The 22,776-nt window shown below is 43.0% G+C and overlaps 1 protein-coding gene across 5 annotated transcripts in view; it reads right to left on the bottom strand.

Moving 5' to 3' along the window:
* Positions 1-22,776, bottom strand: part of GRIA4 (glutamate ionotropic receptor AMPA type subunit 4) — a 402,801-nt gene that overhangs the window by 181,075 nt on the left and 198,950 nt on the right. For all 5 annotated transcript variants that reach the window (XM_033949867.1, XM_033949862.1, XM_033949863.1 and 2 more), the window contains exon 4: positions 979-1,163. In XM_033949867.1, the coding sequence (XP_033805758.1) occupies positions 979-1,163 (185 nt within the window). The remainder of the gene's footprint in view (positions 1-978; positions 1,164-22,776) is intronic.

The following is a 22,776-nucleotide window of genomic DNA, read 5'->3' as shown; positions in this document are numbered from 1 at the left end:
TGGGTGTGTGTGCCAAAAAATGATGGGCCCCGGGTGTCACACATGCTAGGTACGCCACTGGTCTTAGCAATACATTTAATAAAATATGGAGACCATTGACTGCATTTGTTAACATACAATAATAGAGATATATCTTTTATTTCTTAGATTTCCTTACACATCCAGGGTGGGGGGAGGGGAGGGGAAAGTATTTGGAAGAGTTTAAAAATATTTAAATATAATTTTGTAATAAATAATATGATTTAATATATTAATAACTGGAAGAAGGGGGGACAAATGGATGTTTTCTTTAATAATGTGTGGAATATGGTGCATTTTATGCAAGCTGTTAAAGTTATATTAATTGTAATACACTGTCAAAGCTTGAAAATTAATAAAGAATTAGAAAAACAACAACAAAAAAACCATTTCTTTCCAAGGATTATCTATATAGTTTTCTTTTTCTGTTTTACAGAATATATGCCCTTTCTCTTTGAGAAACAATAGATATACCCCCTCTCCCTTTTTACAAAACCACGGTGTGGTTTTTTTAGTGCCAGCAGCGATGGTAATAGCTCCAACGCTCATCTGTTACCGCTGCGGCTGGCGCTATAAATCACACTACAGTTTTGTAAAAGGGTGGGTTAATGGGCTCTAGCCCATAAACGTTAGCCAGCTCTCCCATCCCTTGTCCTACACATTTCTCAGCAAAATCTCCATTTTATTTTTACAGGAAAATATTGCAAACTGTTTTTAATGCGTGGATAAAATTTGCAATTGGTTAGCAGGTGTCTTCTGCTGTCCTAAAATTTTAATAATGTCCATCTTGTAGAACATGGACAGCAAAAGACCCAGAGGCCAATGCACTAACTTAATAACAGCTCTGCAAATGCAATTACAAGCGGATAAACGGAAAGAAGGATGTGGAACCGTGCTTGTGAATTTCAACATGTGTTGATTATTATTAACTAGGTTAAATAAAAGCAGGAGTTACTGTACCTGTTCTAAAATATTCTGCAATCTCTCAATTTCACAGTCTATTACAAATTTCTTTTCTTGTCTTCTGTCCAAATCTTCTAAAAGCCGCCTGTAACTTGCGTCATTGAAATTCTCCACACATATGGCGCTAACCTGCCAGCCATTTTGTCCAGCTTTTTCCATAATAGCTTGAAGTATTGAGTAACCTAGGAGAGGGGAAAGATATGTAAATGTCATTAATCTTTTCCATTTTTATTATTCTCTTCAAACAATTAAATGCCTCTTCAGATTATTTTCTCCTTCAGAATCCTAAATAGAAGAATTAACTAGGTGTAACTGCAGTTTTGTCACCTTCATAGGTTTGCCAATTGGCTCCAGATTTAAAATCTAGACCTGATTTTACCAGTGGCATAGCTATGGGCACAGGCCCACCTATGCCCATTCTTGGTACTGGCACACCCTATCTGGTCCACCATAAAAGTTCAGCTGCAGATACCACGTTCTCCCCTCTCCTATCCTGAATCCAGCATTTGACACCCCCCCCACCCATGGCCCAGCAACTCACCCAGTCTACCTCAGCATCTTCAGGAGTAGCAGCATCAATGCACATCTGCTGCCTGCATTGGCCTTGCAGGTTCCTCTCTGCCACATCCTGCCCCTACTGATGTCACTTCCTGTTTCTTCTCTGGCAGGACACAGCAGAGGGAAGCCTGTAAGGCCAATACTGGTAGTGGATGTATATCTGCTGCCACCAGCAGTGAAAGTGCTGAGGTAGACCTGGTGAGTTTTGAGAGGGGGGAGTTGCTGGGCCACGGACAGGGGAGCAAATGCTGGATCTGAGGGTGGATGTCAGGGGAAGCAATGCAGGACAAACGAGGGGGGGGGGGAATTTTGGAAGGCCCATCCATTTTAACTGTGGACCCAAAATGACAGATCTGACTATGCCACTCAGTTTTGCACTCTCCACAACCCAGCATGCATAGTCTTGTCTTATTGAATGCAATAGGGAGATCAAAACTGCCACATCCTGTCCGAAATAAAACCGGCACAGGATCATCCTGTCCTGGAAATCTGGAGCCAGATTGTGACCCTGCATCTTCATTTTCTTGTCCTTTCAACTTGGGCAGCCAAACACTAATATTTATAAAAGCATCTTATTTCAATCAGGCAGCAATCAAAAAATGTATTGTCTTCAATTGAAATATCACATGAAAATTACATCAGAGCAGAGAGTGGATTGGCTCTGGCAAATATATTTTAGCAGCAACCCGAGAGCAATCGCTGCAAGATCAGAACAGAGCAGACTAATTTATTTATTTATAGTATTTATATACTACTTATAGCCTAAGTGGTTTACATTCAGGTACTCAAGCATTCTTCCCTATCTGTCCTGGCAGGCTCACAATCTATCTAATGTACCTGGGGCAAAGCGGGGATTAAGTGACTTGCTTAGGGTCACAAGGAGTAGCATGGGATTTGAACCCAGAGCCTCAGGGTGCTGAGGTTGTAGCTCTAACCACTGTGCCACACACGTACCAAATATAAGAGATGCATATGTTTTCCAACAAAATAATAATAATCCCTTGAAAAGAGAAGACTGAGAGGGGACATGATCGAAACATTCAAGATATTGAAGGGAATTAACTTAGTAGTGAAAGAGAAATTGTTCATCCTCTCCAAGGTGAAGAGAACGAGAGGGCATTCGCTAAAGTTAGAAGGGAATAGATTCCGTACAAACGTAAGGAAGTTCTTCTTTACCCAGAGAGCTCTTCCGGAGGCTCTTATAGGGGAAAGCACCCTTCAGGGATTCAAGACAAGATTGGATAAGTTCCTGCTGAACCAGAACGTACGCAGGTAAGGCTAGTCTCAGTTAGGGCGCTGGTCTTTGACCTAAGGGCTGCCGCGTGAGCGGACTGCTGAGCACGATGGACCACTGGTCTGACCCAGCAACGGCAAATCTTATGTTCTTATCATTCTGGTTATAGACCTTTCCTGCATGATCATGTAGAACAGTGGTTCTTAAACCTGTCCTGGGGACCCCCAGCCAGTCGGGTTTTTCATTAAGGACATCTTGAAAACCCAATTGGCTGGGGGTCCCCAGGATAGATTTAAGAACCACTGATGTAGAATAAACACTTGGAAGTAAGAGACCAACTATAGCTAGTGGGGATTAGCCTTTGAAAAATATTTTATCTAGTATGTCTATTTCGTTTTCTTTATTCCTTGTGCTCAATTATTTATAAGGTGGAAAAAAACATCATCCTTGTTCATTATTTCCTGTCCTTCCATAGATACGCACCGCCCCATGTTAAATAATTTGTCTACCTCAAAAACTACATGTTGAAGTGTCAGCATGTAGATTTTGGGCATCATTTTAGAAAGGCAGATATGCATTTGTAGGTTAGGGAGACATCATATATACAGGTATATGTAGGTTCAAAATAGCAACCTAGTGGCAGCACATACACGTGTAAAGCAGCCATTTTGCAAACCTACACATGTATCTGCCCTGGTATCAGAGCCTGCCATTGAAAAGCAGTCTCTCAGAATAGGCAAGCCTTATCAGCAGTCTCTTCTTCCCTTCTGCTGAATAGGCAATCTTCCCCACCCGGAGGTGAATCCCCCTCGCCCTCTCCCCCACGGAGAAAAACAGCCCTTGTGATCTAATTCTCCCTCCGAACAAACAGACCTTATGATTTTCCCTCTTTGAACAAGCAGCCCCTCCTGAATCTGATTTTCCCCCATCAGACCATGCCCTCTATTCCTAGGGTTACCAGACATCCGGGAAAACCCGGACATGCCCTCTTTCTAGAAGACTGTCCAGGCTCTCGGATGGACTTTCCAAAACCTGGCATTTGTCCGGGTTTTGGAAAGCCCCGACAAGCTCCGGCCACATCTGGAGGGCCTCTGAGCATGCGCGAATGACGTCACACACATCCGTCCATGCTCCAGGTCCTCCAGGCGCAGCTAGAGCTCGTCAGGGAAGAGAGGAGGCTTTGTGGGGGTGGGCTGGGGTAGAATGGGGCGGGATCATGTGTCCAGTGTTTTCTAGACTAAAATATGGTAACCTTATCTATTCCTCTCATAAACCCCTTTTTAGGAAGCCCTGCCCCAAAGTCTTAAACTGGTACTTCTCAGGCTGATCTTGACTCCCTACCTATCCCCAAGGTTTACTTGGAGGGAACTCTGTTGGTCTTGAGATAGCGGATGAGAACAGACACCCTCTGTTTCTACCCCGTCTGTCTCCAGGAAAAATATTAGCACCCATGACCCCTAGTGGTTGTCTCATGGTTCTACCACTAGGGTTTAACCTTTCATTTAAGAGCAAAAAACAAAAGGCCTTACTGCACATTAGTAAAATAACCCCTGTCTCTCCCCAATACATGAGTGACAAAATGGTTTACAGAAGTGGTTAATTTATAACATGATAAATTATATAATACTCATACAATAAAACAACTAATTCTTCAATTAACTTAATCAATTGAAAGCCACAGTAAATTCGAAGTACACCAACAAACCAAATAGACACTAACAAACAGACATCGCTAGACATCTACCTGTAAATGGAGAGAGCCACTGAATATCGGGAATAAAGTTAAGCAGCTAAACCATCAACATTTCTCTAGGTGGAAAATATATTTCTTAACATTGCTCCCATGAGGCTTTCCTGCATTCCACTATCCATAGACAATACAGTTGTAGGAGTTTACATGGAATCTGTCCATGCTGTTTACCTCTGAAAATCAGCTATTAGCCTTTGTGTACTTTGCTGATAAAAATTGTCACCTAAAATTCTTTCATACAACCCCAGGTAAGAACTAGAATGTGTCTGGCACTGGAATTAATGATGCTGAAATGCCACCTCAAAAGGCTACGAAAGCGTCTTTGAAAGCTGTGGAATATCGCCTTGCAGTAGAATATGTGAATGCGGAATCTCCGCTCATCAATCTATACCTTAATTACTAATAATTAAACTATGTCAACAACACATCTGAGTTCCCTCCAAGGCTCAGCACATACTGCCTATGAGATGACCTTGTACTGTAATGCTTTGAAAGTAAATACAATTAGTGCTGCCTATTACCATATTTTAATAGGAAATCACCAAACCTTCAAGCTGTATAAAATCTGTAACAAGCTGGAGAGACACACTGTAGACAGCCAATATGCGATGCAAGCCAGAAGTAATTGTGTTCACACTGGACTTAGCTTAATTAGTAGCTTAAACCCTGATTACTGACGTTGTATTTTTGTACTAGGATTCTGGTGCTGCAGGCTACAACCTCAGTGCAAAAGATATGATCAGCCAATCTGCATCCCATGCTATCCATGTGAATTATTACATTTCAGTATTCATAACATAAAGGTTATGTCATTTCTAGCACTCTGTCCAGATCAACAAAGAACAGTCCACAGGTTTTAACAGCTCACTTTCTTCTTTTAACACAACAATCAAAATCGAATTTGTCCCCTTTTCCCCAGTACTTTGAAAGACAGTTTCGTCTACTACTAAAGGTTTGTCTGTATTTATAGATTAAAGTTTAGGGGGGGGGGTTTAAGAACTTTTGTGCACAAAAGAGGAGTAGGACTTGGGTGTGAATGTGCGTGCAGCAGCAAAAGGTAGAAGAATGTTTGTTTGCACAGGGAAAGGGATGTCCATTAGAGAATGATACGGTGACAAAATTCATCACCGTTCCCGTCCCTGCGGATAACCGCGGGAAATAATCCCATGTCATTTTCTAGTGTCTATTTCAACCTCGGTCCTTCTACACCAGCATTCTTCAAAGCAAAGCTTGCGGATCAGTGGTTGTGGCCATTCATACTCTGATTCTTATGTGAACCAAGGATAATGAAGCTATTGTGACATCACTGATGTGATTGGTTCTTAGGCACTGGTGGAATGAGGCATTATGATATCACAATATCTGCTCTGGATACCAGAGACTGTCATTCTGTAGTGTCTGTTTCAAACTCAGACCTTCTACACCAGCATTCTTCAAAGCAAAGCTTGAGGGTCAGTGGTTGTGGCCATTCATACTCTGATTCTTCCCTCTTTCCTTAAAGAATGACATGAAGATGGTTTCCCGCGGTTATCCATGCGGACGGGAACGGTGATGAATTTTGTCACCATGTCATTCTCTAATGTCCATCCTTTGCATGAGACGCTGGTGAGGCTTCACTTAGAGCACTGTGTGCAATTCTGGAGACTATACCTACAAAAAGATATAATCAACATCGAATTGGTCCAGAGGGAGGCTACTAAAATGGTGCGTGGTCTTCACCATAAGGTGTATAGGGACAGACTTAAAGATCTCAATATGTATACTTTGGAGGAAAGGGGGGGTGAATTCATGGAACAGCCTCCTAATGGTGGAAAGCTTGTGACAAGTACATAGGATCTCTAAGAGAGAGGAAGACATAGTAGACAGTATGGATGGACATGTGGTCTTTATTTTAATTATTTAATAACTGTATTTATCAAGAGATTTAGCCAAGGTGGTGTAGGGGGACAGAAGGAAGCTTCTGAACTTTAATGGTTCAGTTAAAAACTTGGACTGGATTGTGAGTTTATGGAAGCCAGTTGGCAGTTGATCATCCCAGAGGCCAAAAGCCTCTCAGCCTTAGCTGGTTCCATCTCAGAACCCTGCAATCCACTACTTCTCAACCATCTCCTGGAGGCGCACCTAACCAGTCATGTTTTCAGGATTAGCACAATGAATATGTATGAGAGATATATTTGATTATTTTGGAGACTGATTTTATACAAATGTTTCTAACATATTCTGTGTGGTAACTCCAAAATCTCAACTGACTGGGTCTGCCTCTAGGAAGACAGTTGAAAAGCACTGCTGTAATTCCATGATAATGCTGCCATACATGAAATATATGCCCCGGGTCTCCCCACAGAGTAGTCCATGCCTGATGAAGCACTGCAGGCCACAGGGGCTACATATAAAATAACATCTGCAGGGCAGGATTAGGCCTACAAGTGTGTTCCCTCTTACCCCATGTATATAACAATTAGATTTTAAACCAACAAAAATGTGTTAGCCTCTACCTCACCATCTGGCATAAACATATCACTCCTCTCAACCCCCAGAATAACCACATCACCACCCTTACTCCCAAAACCCATTGGCATAACTACCATTATCATTCTACTCCCTCAGCACCTGGCGGGATTCCGTGGGAAATGGTTTTGCCTCCTCTACCGCTTTCCTCTGCAGGTGGGGCTGGTGAGACTTGCACACGTATGGAACCCCATGTGGTTTCAGCTGCAGAGGACGAGGTAGCAGAGAAGAATCTTTGCTTGCAAACTCTTCCTGCTGACTAGAGATTTGTGCATAGAAGTGGTCACTCTGGCCTACCTCTGGTATTCTTTCTGTTAACAGCTGACATACAAAAGCAAAAAATTGCCTTGGGAATTGATGAATTAGCACATTCAGTGTGGCCTTCCTCAACATTTAGGCCCAAGGCCTGTGCCTAGTTTGGCCTATACCTTCATCCTGCCCAGAAGAAATATCTGACTGTTGCCATTTTGCAGATCATAAAGACATAACAGAAAATTGCTCAGTGCAGGCAAATATATGATGTTAGCACATTCTCTATCCCCCCCCCAAAAAAAAAGATGTCCAGAAACACATTATCTGGCTTGTTATTTGAACTACTATAGATGCTATATCTTTGTAGTCTGCAAGCATTAAAGACAGCAGGAGTAAACAAACAACATTAATATTCTACAAGATTGATATGCTTAATATCTAATATATTTGGTTAGTGTAAGTCCAGTATGCTGGGAACAGGGGCACACTCTCTTATTTCTTTCTTGAGGGACCAGAGACGGGAATAGGACTTTACCTAGGAGGCTGAGCAATAGACTTTACAGTCAAAACTCCACACCACATACATTACTTTATGTCTGAACCAAACTTACTGCTCTTCAGCTGATTAATCAATTTATATGAGTAGAATTTTTTTTTTGTGTCTATGGGGCTAATCCAAATCATGAAAGGTGGATTTGCTCTACAATGGATGACTTTAAGCTCTATGCCAGGACTTGTTCTTCAGCTGATGAAAGCATAGGATAAAGGTAATTTGCCAAACAAGTTGCAATTATGCAGTCTTTCTTCTCTCCTCCAGCAATAGCATTCGTTACATTAGTTGATTATTTCACTTCTCTTAATTATTCAGACTGGCTGACTGGATAGGTGAGAATCCGACAGATGCACAATCCACACCTGCTGTTCAGATTTACAGATTTATCAGTGCTTATTACAGATGGTACAAGATAGTAGACACATGGTTTCTGTGAATTCGATGGTATTATTTAATAAAAGATGTTAACCCTTCTACCCTAAAGATATATGATAGAGTGCCTGGACCTTGAATGACCTCCTTTTCCTCTCTTAGGATTTTGCAGGGGTATATTGGCTCCACACTAATATCTTAAAAGATGGTGTATGGGATTTAAAAAATAATTGAAAAATCCACAAGGGGAAACGAAATCCCCAAAATTGAAGCATAGAAAATTATGAAAGCGTGGTTGAGAATCTCAGAAACCAGCTTGGGCAAATGAAATAAAAATTCTAAGCCAAGACTTAAAAGTTCCACTTTTGCATCATTGATTCTCAAAACCTCCCCCAACCTTTATATAACCCTCTAAAATTGTTGACTGTAATCTTTATTACTTCTCTTCTAATGCTTCCCTATTTGTTAAAAACTAATTCCAATGGTGGTCGCTTTCTTTAATATTCTTAATAACTTATCTTTCACCCAGCAAAGAAATTTATGAACTTATCTTAAATATATGCCAAATTCATAGCCCGACAGGACCAGTTTCGCCCTTTTTCAGGCTTTCTCAAGGGTTCCATAATAACGCTGCTTTTCAAGCTGCTTTTCTCCTGGCAGCAACTGTGTTAGTTGTGGTTTTTGTCCCTAATCCCTGTGAATCCTTGCGTTGGGGCAAGTGCCTCTTTGTTGCCAACTCCTGGGGGGACAACAGGATGCTTCCTCATTCAGGATGCTGCTGCAGGCATTGTAGAAGGGATCTCCAAGTGGATGAAGGTCAGAAGAGGGAGATGGGAGTTCTCCTAAGCAGGGCCGGATTTTCCTATAGGCTAACTAGGCTTCAGCCTAGGACCTCAAGATCAAGAGGGGCCTACATTCAAATTGTTAGCAAAATTAAAATTATACTATTCTAAAAAAAGTGAACACTAAAACACTGAACCGAAAATAAGGAGAAATTCTACGCTTCGGGATCGGAACCGGCTCTGGCCACAACGGGGCGCTGACTCGGCTTCTCCCTTTCTTTTTCTCACCCTGGGAGGAGGATCGGGGAGGGAAAGACGTCAGTCCGGAAACAGCTGGGCAAAGCCCAGCCCCGCGGGGAGAGAGGCAAAACGTGGATCCGTCAGAACAGGGCGGCCCAGACTGGCATCGGGGGTGGGGGTGGGGTGGGGGGTTTCAGTGGAAGGGGGATGGGAGGCAGGCAGGCTGGCATCGGAGGGGGGGTGGGGGGTTTAATGGAAGGCAGGAAGGCAGGATGGCATGGGGGGGTGTTCAATGGAAGGGGGATGGGAGGCAGGCAGGCATCAGTGGGGGGGGGGGTGAGGTGAGGAAGGATGCACTGGGGGCACTATGGACATAGGAAGGGGCAATGTTGTGTGTTATGTTTGATTAGTTATTGTTACAAGTACTATATATGGTGCTGAGAATAAATGTCCAAATATGTGTTCTCGACTTTTTAAAATTTATTATCCGTGTCACATTTTTTATAAAGGTTGGTACCAATAACAACATATTTCATTTAACATATTGATATATATCACAGTAATGATGTATTTTATTATCTCTCATGTAATTTACAAACTTAAAAATGGGAGGTGAAAGAGCCTCATAAGTGGAATAGCCTAGGGCCTCTTTTCATCTAAATCCGGTCCTGCTCCTACGGCACTCCTATACTTCTCCCAGCTTCTAGCTTCTTCTGTCCTATATAGCTCCTTCCTGTGCTGGAACTTTCTAGCATCAAGCCAGAACCTTCCTGAAAGGTGCAGGAATTGAAACACCAGGGTTCAGCAAGTGGCCTCCGAGATAGTGCGACTGCAAAATGCAGGCAGCTTTCTCCTACTGGCTGGCTAGCTTCTCACTTTGTAGAGGCCAGCAGTGAGAACACTTGACACTGAATTAAAGAACAGCAGCGATAATTCAGGCTGCTTTAACCTGCTGAATCTCTCATGATTTTACACTTGCAAGCAATTGCACACAAATACATTCCCAAGGTCTTGTGAAGAAAAACATTCATATTCTGAGCTCTCAAAACAGGCTGCCGGAATGCCACACTTCTCAGACTTTCATGTTTCTAGCATGTTCATCCCCCTACCTTAGCTGCAGCATAATGCAACCTCTTTCTCCTTCTCTGCTCTTTAATCTGGTATGGAACATACATTACCCACTGTATTCTACTCCTCCAGTACAGGCACAGATGGGCTTTTCAGTATGTTCTGACTCGTAATGTCATAGTGGAAAGCTGAAGTGAATGTAAGCTGGGGGAGGGGGCCTAGGCTGTGATACAAAGAGAAGTGGATGAGGGGCAGAAGAAAGAGAAGCAGAGATGAGGACTGGGGAGAGGAACTGTGTAGGATTCAAAGAGGAAGGGGCTGACAGGAGAGATCGGCTGAGAAAAGGGTTCTGAGAAGAGAGAAGATCAAGGTGCGGGGAAGAAGCACTAAGGGGTGAAGAAAAGGATGGAAGTGGCATGAGGGGTGAGTCTAGCAAGAAAAAAAAGAACAAGGAACAAAAAGATAACTTTTAGATTTGAACCGCGAGCACAGAAATCTATCAGCCCAAGAATGAATGGGTGGGAAATATAATATCACTAATTGGGCTGGGTAAGTTTTGGGTCGTGCTGGTATCTTCTTTTTTCTTCCAACTTTGTGGTCAATAAGGTATTTCAATAGAAGGATGGGAAAAGGGGGAGGAGGTTGAGGGGAAACTAGAATACCATGAACTGAAAATTTCCCTTTTAAAACTTTCTTTCTCTTGGCTAGGGTTACCAGATTTTTCGTTTGGAAAATCCAGATCCCTAGACCCACTCCCAGGCTTGCCCAATTCCACCCATACCCAACCCGTTATGCCCCATCCCGCCCTAACCCCAGTCCTGCCCCCCACTGTCTGCTCTTGTCGGGCAGGAGGGCATCCACGCATGCGCAGATGCCTTCCTGCCCGACAGTGATTTGTTCCAAGCTTTTCATAATCCGGACAAAGTGCTGGGTTTTGAAAAGCTGTCCGGACCCCCGGACTTGTCCTCAAAAGAAGGACATGTGCAGGGAAATCCAGACGTCAGGTAACCCTACTCTTGGCAGCTCTGATATTGAGAGGAGCCATAGTCAGAAATTGAACTGAGGAACCGATTGAACCGAATGGAGAGTAGCACTGTTCCCATTCCTCACGGAATTTAAAATATTTTTCCCCCATTACATGCCACAGGAGACAAAAATGGTGGGGTCTCTGGGCTATGCAAGTCTAAAGAAGTAGAAGGAGACCATTGGCAGTGTTGGGGATGGGGGAGAAAAGACATGCTGTCTCTCAAATTCTTTGCAGAGCTGACAGTGGGTCATCTTTTGTGACCCATGACCCCTATGACTCATCACACCTTTGACCCATGACCTGCGGTGCATTTTCTCAGCTCCAGACACAGTGTCAGCAGAACAGTTGACAAATATAGGCCTCTTGTTAACTGGCACTGCATTGTTAACTGCCAAACTAGTTCTAATTGTGAAAGCAACGGTAGACATTCTTGTCTTGTTCTATTTTTATTTTTTATTATTATTTATTTTTGATGATTACTGTGTGCAATTTCCATTCATTCATAAATGGCAGAAAGATACACATCGTAATTGTAATGGTCATAGTACTACTACGTGCGAGTAGTATGTTGTACGACTGCCTGAGCCAGTCACTGTTCTAAAATTACGATCATATTTTTGCATCCCTCAAGCATGATCGAAATAGCCTCAACAGTTTCAAGATACATGCTACTGTATTGTGACATAATTATATGTTGAGTACTGAATGTGCTGACGTGTCTCTCACATTCAGCTGAAGAAACTGGAATTACATGGAGTCATCTAATGATGTCTGACAACAATGGGAACGTCTCACCACTTCAGCAGGTCAAACTGAGGTTGAGAAGGGTTAGCTACTCTCTTGTAATCTCTCATTTTGTTGACTCTCTGTTCCATTGTGCGCCTGGATACTTGGCTCATGTTACTGGCACTATGGCCTGGATTCTATAAATGGTGCCTTAAGTTAGGCGCCTAATTTAAGTTGAAAACGTTGTTTAAAACCAATTAAAAGCAGTTTAAAAAAATGTAGGTGCCAGTAAACAGCACCGGAATCGCGCCTAGGGAGGTGTTTTACAATGCTTAACACCACTGTAGGCAAGGATAATGCCAGAAGTGGTGTTAGGCACAATTCACGTCAAAGGTAGGGGCCGAAATGTAGGCCTTGAAAACTTTGCAGCGATAATCAAATATTTCCTAGAGGAAACTTAGATGCCTGTAGTTAGACCTGTTTTAGCTGCGTCTAGGTGCCCCAAAGCTGCCCAAACAGACCAGATGACCACTGAAGGGATTAAGGCATGATCCCCCCTTACTCCCCCAGTGGTCACTGACCCCCTACCACCACCCAGAGATGGGGGAAAAAAATAGCACATTGAGGGCTTGCCCTCAGCTGATCACGGCAGAGGAATCCCCATCAGCCCAGCTGGTTTCGGAGATTCTTGCCAACTCAGCTGATGTGGATTTTCCCTGCCAGGATCAGCTGAGCCACGGAGCCCTACACTCCTCCCCCAACATCCCTCAACATTTATGCACCCCTCCCCACAACACCCAACACCCCCAGACATCATGGAACACCCACCCAAAAACCCTATATCTTCCATTGCAAAATAGGCAGGAGGAAGCCTGTTCCCTCCTGCCTACAGGACTGTGTGCTGAGAAAGACGGGCCTTCTCCCTGTCAATACATAATGGGATGCAGTGGGAGGAGCCTAAGGCCCTGATTGATCCTGGCAGGGAGAATCCTCATCAGCTGAGCCAGCAGGAATCTCCAAAACCAGCTCAGTTGATGGGGATTCCTCTGCCATGATCAGACAAGGTAGTTGGGTACATCTACAAAACTTGCTTTTGTGTGTTTTTCATAGGGATGTTTTTATTTTTGAAAATGGCCAAAAAAAATAGATGTCCTAAGGACCAAAACTTATACCTAGGTCATTTTCAAAAATAAAAGCTAGAAGTCTGGCAGCATTTGAAAATGGACGTTTTTTCTCCTGGTTTTGTGGACGTGCTGCCCAAAACGTCCAACCTCAGACTAATACGTCCTATCGAAAATGCCCCGGTAAGGATTTAAAAGCATCATCTGGTAATAGTGGACTAAGGATTTCTTCTGTGCAAAATACGAAAGCTATGATGATTAATGGGATATGGAATTGTAGTTAAAAATGGAGATATTAGAGAATGACACTACAGCTGCTAACTTGTGGTTGGAAATTTTTCCTCGGTTGCCTGCAATAGTTCCTCAGGAGCTCTTCCAGAGATATCAATGGAAATTTTGAAAATAGGGTCAAAAGCCTTACCTCCAATTTCAAAGATATTTTATCTGCCTGTGCAGTGATGAGTTCCAGGGGTTTTGGTCGTTGAAATGTCTCCTGAATCTCACCTATATTAGAAACTTCACATACTGAGTTTGCTTTGACTGCAATTTTGGTGATTGCATTTGCAATAAAGTCTGAAATATAATCAAGTTTTAGAAAATCAATGAACACAATAAAATAAAAGCTTTCTGGTTCTTGCATTTAAAATCTTACAACGTTTTTCTCCTTAATTTCTGGGTTTGCTAAATCCCATGCTTGTTCAGAGGGATAGGGCTGATAACTGAAACCACCCACTGTTTTCTATTGATGCTAAAAGTAGTGTTGATTTAAAGGAGGAAAAGATAGCAGTTTTTTTAAAACCCCTGAATGCCTTTTTTGTGTGTGTGTGGCTTCTCTGATGCTGCTAGAGCCAGAGCTTGTTTGGAGGGGAAAATGCTGATAATTGGGCCACCTGGCTGTTTTCCTGCTGATGCTAAAGGCAGTGGCTGTGCAAAAGAGGAATGCCTGGATGTTTTTGTGTTTGTTTTCCTTTTATGTTATCAAAGATTGCCATTCAAACATCTAGTTTTTTTTCTTGCTTCTATTTAAACAAGGAATGATGGAGAGAGGGGGAAGAGGGAATAGTGCCTGGGAACCGCCGAAGAGCAGATTGTTCTTTGGTATTCCTGTTAGAGTCACAGAGAAGAAGGGGCTAGACAGCACCATAGATGAGAGGAACCAACAGCAGATGCTTCAGCAGTAGTGGGATCATCAACACATCTCTCTTCTTCTTTTTTTTTAATGACTTCATTATCAGAATAATTCTACTGTTGGAACATGAGGATGTTGCTGGCCAGACTTTACGGTAGATATCCTGCAAACAATGGGATGGTTAGATAGGCTGGAGTGAGCTTGGATGGCAAACAGACCATTTGGAACCTAGGACAAAGCCTAGGACATCTGGACAATGCCCAGGACATTTGGACATTTGGAACCTAGGACCATTTGGACATTGGCATTTGGAACTTAGGACAATGCCAGCTGGACTTAACAGTCTATGACCCAGAAATATCAAAGGAGAGACAAGTTCATGTCTTTTTTTTTTAATGGGTATAACTTATGGGCAGACTGGATGGACCGTTCAGGTCTTTATCTGCCGTCATTTACTATGTTACTATGTCTGTCAGCCACTTATTTAGCATGCTAAGATATTAAATCCCATCCTTCCACCTTTTCCCTTCATATTACCACTGTAAAGTAGTCTATGATTCACCTGCTTTTTATTATAACATCAACCTTTACTCTGTACTCTTCAGATATGAGGAAAGAATTATTAATTCATGAAGCCTAGTTAAAAAGTGTATTTAATTGAATCTGGTTACTTCTAGCCCACATTATCAACGAGAGTTCAATGCAGGTTACAATCAAAGAAACGCCCACATACAACAATTATCTTCCCCGCTCCCCCTTCTTTTTAAACTTCTCCGGCATAAGCAGCATGCTGCCCACATCGGTGACAGCTCCCTTTGATGTCACTTCCCAGGCGTGGGTCCCGGAAGTGACGTCAGAGGAGTGGCCACAAAGTACAGGGGAAGGCAAGGGGCACATGCAGCAAGTAGAGGAGTGGGCAGTGGAGCAGGTGAGCGAGCAAGGGGGGGCAGAGAGGAGGAAGGTGACGCCATACTCTTAGGAAGACTGCACCCGGGGCACACCGTACCCTCCCCCCCCACACTATGACACTGTTTAGAAGACTTGCTTCTGATATTTAAAGAGATGTAGACAGAACTCTTTGTTTACCATTAGAACATAAGAATAGCCTTACTGGGTCCGACCAATGGTCCATCATGCCCAGTAGCTCGTTCTCATGGTGGCCAATCCAGGTCACTAGTACCTGGCCAAAACCTAAGGAGTAGCAACGTTCCATGCTACTGATCCAGGGCAAGCAGTGGCTTCCCCCATGTCTTTCTTAATAACAGACTATGGACTTTTCCTCCAGGAACTTGCCCAAACCTTTCTTAAAACCAGCTACACTATCCGCTCTTACTACAACCTCTGGCAATGCGTTCCAGAGCTTAACTATTCTCTGAGTGAAAAAAAATTTCCTCCTAATGGTTTTAAAAGTATTTCCCTGTAACTTCATTGAGCGACCCTTAGTCTTTGTAATTTTTGATGGAGTGAAAAATCGATCCACTTGTACCTTTTATACTCCACTCAGGATTTTGTAGACTTCAATCATATCTCCCCCTCAGACATCTCTTTTGCAAGCTGAAAAGCCCTAACCATTTTAGTCTTTCCTCATATGAGAGGAGTTCCATCTCCTTTATCATCTTGGTCGCTGTTCTTTGAACCTTTTCTAGCACCACTATACCTTTCTTGAGATAAGGAAACCAGAATTGAACGCAACACTCCAGATGAGGTCGCACCATGGAGCGATACAGGGGCATTATAACATTCTTAGTCTTATTAACCATCCCTTTTTTAAATAATTCCTAGCTTCCTGTTTGCTTTTTTGGTTGCCGCTGCACATTGGGCAGAAAGTTTCATCGTATTGTCTACGATAATACCCAGATCCTTTTCTTGGGTGCTAAACTCCAAGCTGGGCCCTAGCTCCAATGTGAGTGAGCTATTAAATATGTGCAGTTGGAGTCCTCTCCACTCACCAGGGGCACCTCCACTGACCAAGACATCTTCAAGCTCCTGGAAATACCTTTGGCTGAGCACTCCAGGTCCTGGGATTTGGGTTCTGGGACTAGGACCAACCAATGCTGGGAGATGATTGATGAGAAGATTTAATTATCCAAATTCTCCTGTACTATTGCAATTGCCCTGAACCTGCTATCCTGGGATCATCTGTAATGAAACCAATCACCAGTCCACAGTGTTCAACAACTTCTCTAAACAAATACCAGCTAAATGCAATAAAGAGATTTGCATAAAATTAAAGAAAGTCAAATGGCTAATCGCGTACGGTGAATCTCAGACCACAGCAACTTGTCCAGGATATTAGAATGAGGTCCATGTTCAAAGCACTTTGACCCGGACTCTTTAAATGGTGCCATTATAAGCAGCTGCCATAAAAAATGGCTGCCAATTTGAGTGCCAATCACGCAACAGCGCCATTGGAGAAAAGCAGTTATGCGCAAGGTAGGCGCCAGAAATGTAAGCCAGGGTTTTAAAGGCCTACATTTCCGGCACCTACCTTTTAGGAGAATTGCATCTACGGAGATGCCTTACGATGCCTAATGCCACTTCCAGCGTTAACCACGCCTGCAGTGGCATTAGGCGTCATAAGGTACCTCCTTAGGCAGAATAACGGCAGCCTTTTTGGAAGCACCCTTAGGTGCCTCTGTTTTTTTAAATTGCATTTAAATTCGTTTTTAATGGGTGTAGCCAATTATTGTGCTGATTAAACCAATTAAGTTAGGCGGCAGTAGGGCCTTACCACTGCCTAACTTCGGGCAACTTTTACAGATTTGGGCCTTTTGCGTGTCTAAATACCATAGAAATCTATGGCAATTTGAATATTTAAGTACTTTGAAAATGGGCCTCCATGTCTCTTAGGTGAGGTACCACAGAACAACAAAAAAAGGGTTTTAACGGAGATTTTGGCATTTGGAACCCAAGCACATTACCGGGTAGAGCTTTAGATTTTTGCCCAGAAATAGCTAAGAAGAAAAAAAATTAAAAATTTAAATTGAATCAGGTTGGGCAGACTGGATGGACCATTCGGGTCTTTATTACATTACATTACATTACATTAGGGATTTCTATTCCGCCATTACCTTGCGGTTCAAGGCGGATTACAAAAGGTTAATTTAAAAAAAACAGAGTTACAATGATAAGCAAGAGAGGTAAGTTGTAGATCTTATAAACATTTAGCGGGTTGTTGAGGGTGAGGTGGTTTGTAAAAGAGTTAATAGGTGGTCATAGTGGAAGTTCTTTTGTTATTATTAGTGCAGTAATGGGTAGATCAAATGTCAGTTTTAGAGTTACTAAACGGTCGTGATGTTATTGCTGCTTCAGGAATTTCTTGAAAAGTGTGGTTTTTATTTCTTTTCTGAACGTCCTATAGTCTGGGGTGGTCATCAAGAGGTTGGAGATCTGGTTGTCTAGCCTTGCGGCTTGGGTTGCTAGGAGGCCGTCGTGTAGTTTTGTTCTTTTTTACTTCCTTGATTGGGGGGGGTATGAATGGGGAGTGCGTTTTTCTGTGTCTTGTAGTGGGTGCTTGGATGAGGCGATTGTTCAAGTATGATGGGCTGTCTCCGTGTAGGGTTTTAAATAATATGCAGTAGAATTTGAATTGGATTCTTTCTTGGATTGGAAGCCAATGTGAGTTGATGAAGGCTTCAGTGATGTGGTCATGTTTTTTCAATGAGTAGATGAGTCTCAAAGCTGTATTTTGGATTGTTTGGAGTTGTCTGATCGTAGTTGCAGGGCAAGGAAGGAAGAGGATGTTGCAGTAGTCCAATATACCTAGTATTAGGGATTGTACTATAAGTTGGAATTGTGTTCTTTCAAAGAATTTTCGGACTTGTCTCAGATTTCTCATGATTGCGAATGATTTCTGAATTGTTTTATTTATTTGCGGTTGCATAGTGCAGCATCTGTCTATGGTCATGCCAAGTAGTTTTATGGTGGTTTGGATGGGATATTTGATTGCGTTTATGTCTAAGTTGGTTGTGGTTTGGATCTTGTCATTTTCGAGAAGGATGAATTATCTGCCGTCATCTACTATGCTAAAAAGGAGGGAAAAAGAATCCTTCCTAAAGTCAAATGACTATGCAGGGAATTCCTCAATGGGCGCTAACCGTGTTAGCATGCGCTAAACGCTAAAGACACCCATTATATTCCTATAGGCGTCTTCAGCGTTTGGCGCACACTAGAGAACGGCACGGGGACAAATTTTTTCCCTGTCCCCACGGAAACTCATTTTCCCATCCTGTCCCGGCGAGTTCTTTTCCTGTCCCTGCCCCATTCCTGTAAGCTCTGCCTTAACTGCACAAGCCTCGAACACATATGATTTTAAAGTGTTTGAGACTTGTGCAGGTGAGGACGGAGCATAGGCATTGGTGGAATGAGGCATTATGACATCACAGTCTGAGCCCTAGACTGTTGCTACTTATGATTTTAAAGTGTTTCAGGCTTGTGCAGATGAGGACGGAGCTTAGGCACTGGTGGAATGAGGCATTATGACATCACAATCTGAGCTCTAGTGTTGCTACTTATGATTTTAAAGTGTTTGAGGCTTGCGCAGGTGAGGACGGAGCTTAGGCATTGGTGGAATGAGGCATTATGACATCACATTCTGAGCCCTAGAATGTTGCTACTTATGATTTTAAAGTGTTTCAGGCTTGTGCAGATGAGGACGGAGCTTAGGCACTGGTGGAATGAGGCATTATGACATCACAATCTGAGCTCTAGTGTTGCTACTTATGATTTTAAAGTGTTTGAGGCTTGTGCAGATGAGGACAGAGCTTGCAGGAATGGGGCAGGGACAGGAAAACAACTTGCCGGGACAGGACAGGAAAATGAGTTCCCGCGGGGACAGGGAAAAATTTGTTTGAGTGTTGTGTTTGAGGCTTGTGCAGGTGAGGACGGAGCTTAGGCATTGGTGGAATGAGGCATTATGACATCACAGTCTGAGCCCTAGAATGTTGCTACTTATGATTTTAAAGTGTTTGAGGCTTGTGCAGATGAGGACAGAGCTTGCAGGAAGGGGGCAGGGACAGGAAAACAACTTGCCGGGACAGGACAGGAAAATGAGTTCCCGCGGGGACAGGGAAAAATTTGTCCCCGTACCATTCTCTAGTGTGCGCTAATGTGGTATTGCCCTTTGAGGAATTCCCTCCTAAGTAATGTAGTCACAATTCAAAAATAAAAACAGTAGCTTTACCTAATTCATTGCTAGCCACCAGTTGAAGTGTTTAATTTTCCCTTTGTCCTATTGCTATTTCCTCTGAGTGCGTAATGGAGCTATGAAAGAGACTCAGCCTCTGGTTAGGAATTTCTCGGTTGATCGCTCTGTCTCTTTCACAACTTCTTCGAGCCTTGGATGACCTGAGAGGGGCTTTGTTTTCTCCTCTAGCTTGCTGTATAGCTATGATCTGCATGCTCAGTTCCCTTTTGACAAGGAAAACAAATTTCTTAAAAATCTTGTCACTGTATATCATTATGCTGGTTACCTTTGGCTGTAAGGAAAGATTTCTCTCTCTTGAGGCCTGGGTTGCCTTTGCAATCTGTATCTCTGCACTGGAGGAGCTAATAGCCCTCAGATCTGTCTTTCCTTATTAGGTAACTGGAAACCTGCTGTCTCTGTCAGTCACCTTTTTCCTTCTTCATCTCAGTAAGCTGCCTCAGGGAAGCTTGTCCTTGTTCCCTGCTCACAGGGAAGCTTCACTCCTTCTCCAGCTTTCTACTGACTCTCTCTCCTCCAGGGGGATTCCCAAGATTCTCTGCTATACCAGGCAGAGTAAATTAATAAGCTTTCCTTTTTCAATCCTGCAACATAGTTGAAGAGAGTCTATTCCAGAAACAGTTAGCAAATGATCTAATCTAATCTTCTATTTGTGCATCGCGCATACCTATAAAGACTCAAGGCGACACAAAGAGAGGAGAGAGGGGAGAGGATAAGCAAGAGGGGGAAAGTGGAAGTTGGGAGAGAAAGAGGAGAGTTCTTTTCCTGTTCCCGCCCCGTTCCTGCAAGCTCTGTCCTCATCCGCACAAGCCTCAAACACTTTTAAAATCATAAGTGATCGAGGCGGTGTCAGGTCAAAAGCGCGCTGGGACAAAGGCGCGCGCAGACAATTGAGCGCAGCACAGAGGTGCGCGCCGCAGAAAATTACTGTTTTTAGGGCTCTGACGGGGGGGGGCGTGGGAGGGGAACCTCACCACTTTACTTAATAGAGATCGCGCCGCGTTGTGGGAGCGTTGTGGGGGGTTGTAACCCCCCACATTTTACTGAAAACTTCACTTTTTCCCTGTTTTTAGGGAAAAAGTTAAGTTTACAGTAAAATGTGGAGGGTTACAACCCAAGCCCCCCATAACGCCGGCGCGATCTCTATTAAGTAAACTTGGGGGGGCTCCCCAACAAATCCCCCGTCGGAGCCCCTAAAAACTGTAATTTTCTTCGGCGCGCGCCTCCGTCTTGCGCTCAGTTGTCGGCGCGCGCCTTTGTCTTTCGCGGGGTTGTCTATGAACCGATCGAGGCTTATGCGATTAAAGCAGAGTTTACAGGAATTGTGCAGGGACAGGGACCGCGACAAAACTTGCAGGGACAGAGAAATTGAGTTCCTGCGGGGACGCGGAAAAATGTGTCCCTATATCATTCTGTAGTGTGCACTAAACGCTGAAGACGCCTAAAGGAATATAATGGGTGTCTTTAGCGTTTAGCGCCTGCTAACATCAAGTGTCAAAAAGATGGCAGGGTTTGTTTTGGTCCTTCAGGGGGAGATGCAGAACCCATTTCATTTACACTGGTTTTTGGCCAGTCTAAATGAAACATTATTTGCAGCCAACGCACAGAGGCTTTCGACCACTGCTTTACCGTGTATGGAAGCAGTGACTGAAAAGCCCCATGCTAATGAGCTTGATAGTATTAAGACGAGTTCCTTAGTTGATTTCATGCAATGCCCAGAATAATGGGACCATGGAAAACCCCTGCCAAGCTACCAATATCTCTGAGCTGTCCGTATGGTCCTGAGCTTTTATGTTATGTTTATAAAATAGTGCTTTTTTCTGAAGTGATTCTTTTGGGTGCCATATATAGAATTTACCCCTACATGTCTTATAGTGCTGCCTGGCTGGCCCAGAACGTCCTCTCCAACGTCAGAATTGACGTCGGGAAGAAGGCTTCTGGATGCAAGAAGCAGCGGCTGCGGTGGACCGGGGTTTGATCGGCGCTGGTGGGAGGGAAGGAGGGAGGCAGGCTTTAATGCGGCAGGGAGGGAGGGGAAGTGATCGCCGGTCCGTTGTCCCCACGCACAGCTTCGGGACGCTGTCCCTGAAAACGGGACATTTCGGCGTCCCGAAGCGGTGGGTCGGGACAACGGGATGGTCTCATTGAAAATGGGATGTATGGTAACCTTAGGCATACCCCACTGCTATAGAAGAAATTGTCTGCCATGTTGACTTTGATGGAAAAGAATGAAACAAAGTTGGCAAACACTTTGTCATATACGGGGCAAATCTAACGGATGATTTGATTCCGATACAAACTGAACCAAACATTATTCCTATGCACATCCCTACTATATATTCATAATGTACTGATGTTCAGAAGAATTATCTGAAAAAAGTAGCTTCAAAATGTTTGCACCAATTAGGGTCCAGATTAGGCTTGCATTGCTGAAGTAGACTGTGAAAACTGTGAGGCTGTTTATCGCTATTCTGCATTCTGTTTTAGATTCTTTAATGTCATTTTTCAGTTTGTATTTTGCATTACAGTACTTATCTTTTATTATTTTATTTTTTTAGGGCAGCAGTTTAACATTTGTAATCACAAATATCGCTCAATTAATCATGGGGTCCTTTTATTAAGGCGCGCTAACCAATTTAGCGCATGCTAAAGATTAGTTAAATTCTAAGATGCCCATAGGATATAACAGATGCCTTAGCCTTTAGCGCGCACTAATCTTTAGCTAATCGGTTAGTGCACCTTAATAAAAGAACCATCATATGATTACAGATATGCTATATATATATATATGTTTTTTCCTCACTGCAGCTCCTTGTGACCTTGGCCAATGGAGGGTTAAGTGACTTGCCAGAGCTGTAATGAGGAAAATAAATCAATTATCAAAAAAATACAAGCTAAATATCAAAAATGAAAAACAAAACACTCAAGTAGATATTCAGAATAGAACTGCTAATATCGAAAGGCAGAAAGGCAAATTATTAACACGGAGAAAAAGACCTCTGTGTTTCAAGAAAGCATCCAAGAAACTACTATGACAAGTAATATACTGTCATAGAAAAACACATCCTTGGTCAAAAAACTCCGTGCATAAATATTAGAAAGCTGTAGCAACGCAGTTCAAAATACAAAGTTCAAACGGCAACTAGCAACATGCTTAAATAAACTTGCACTTATCTTCCATACATCTCCCGACAAGCAGTTAGGTAAGATCTCCACTGCTCCGTAGAAGAAACCAATTCAGTTTTCAAGTCGTGCTTCAAAATACATCTCAG

The sequence above is a fragment of the Geotrypetes seraphini genome, chromosome 6 (assembly GCF_902459505.1).
Source record: "Geotrypetes seraphini chromosome 6, aGeoSer1.1, whole genome shotgun sequence".
NCBI lineage: Eukaryota > Metazoa > Chordata > Amphibia > Gymnophiona > Dermophiidae > Geotrypetes > Geotrypetes seraphini.
Note: the sequence above shows the minus strand (reverse complement) of the source record. Positions and strands in the feature narration are given on the sequence as shown.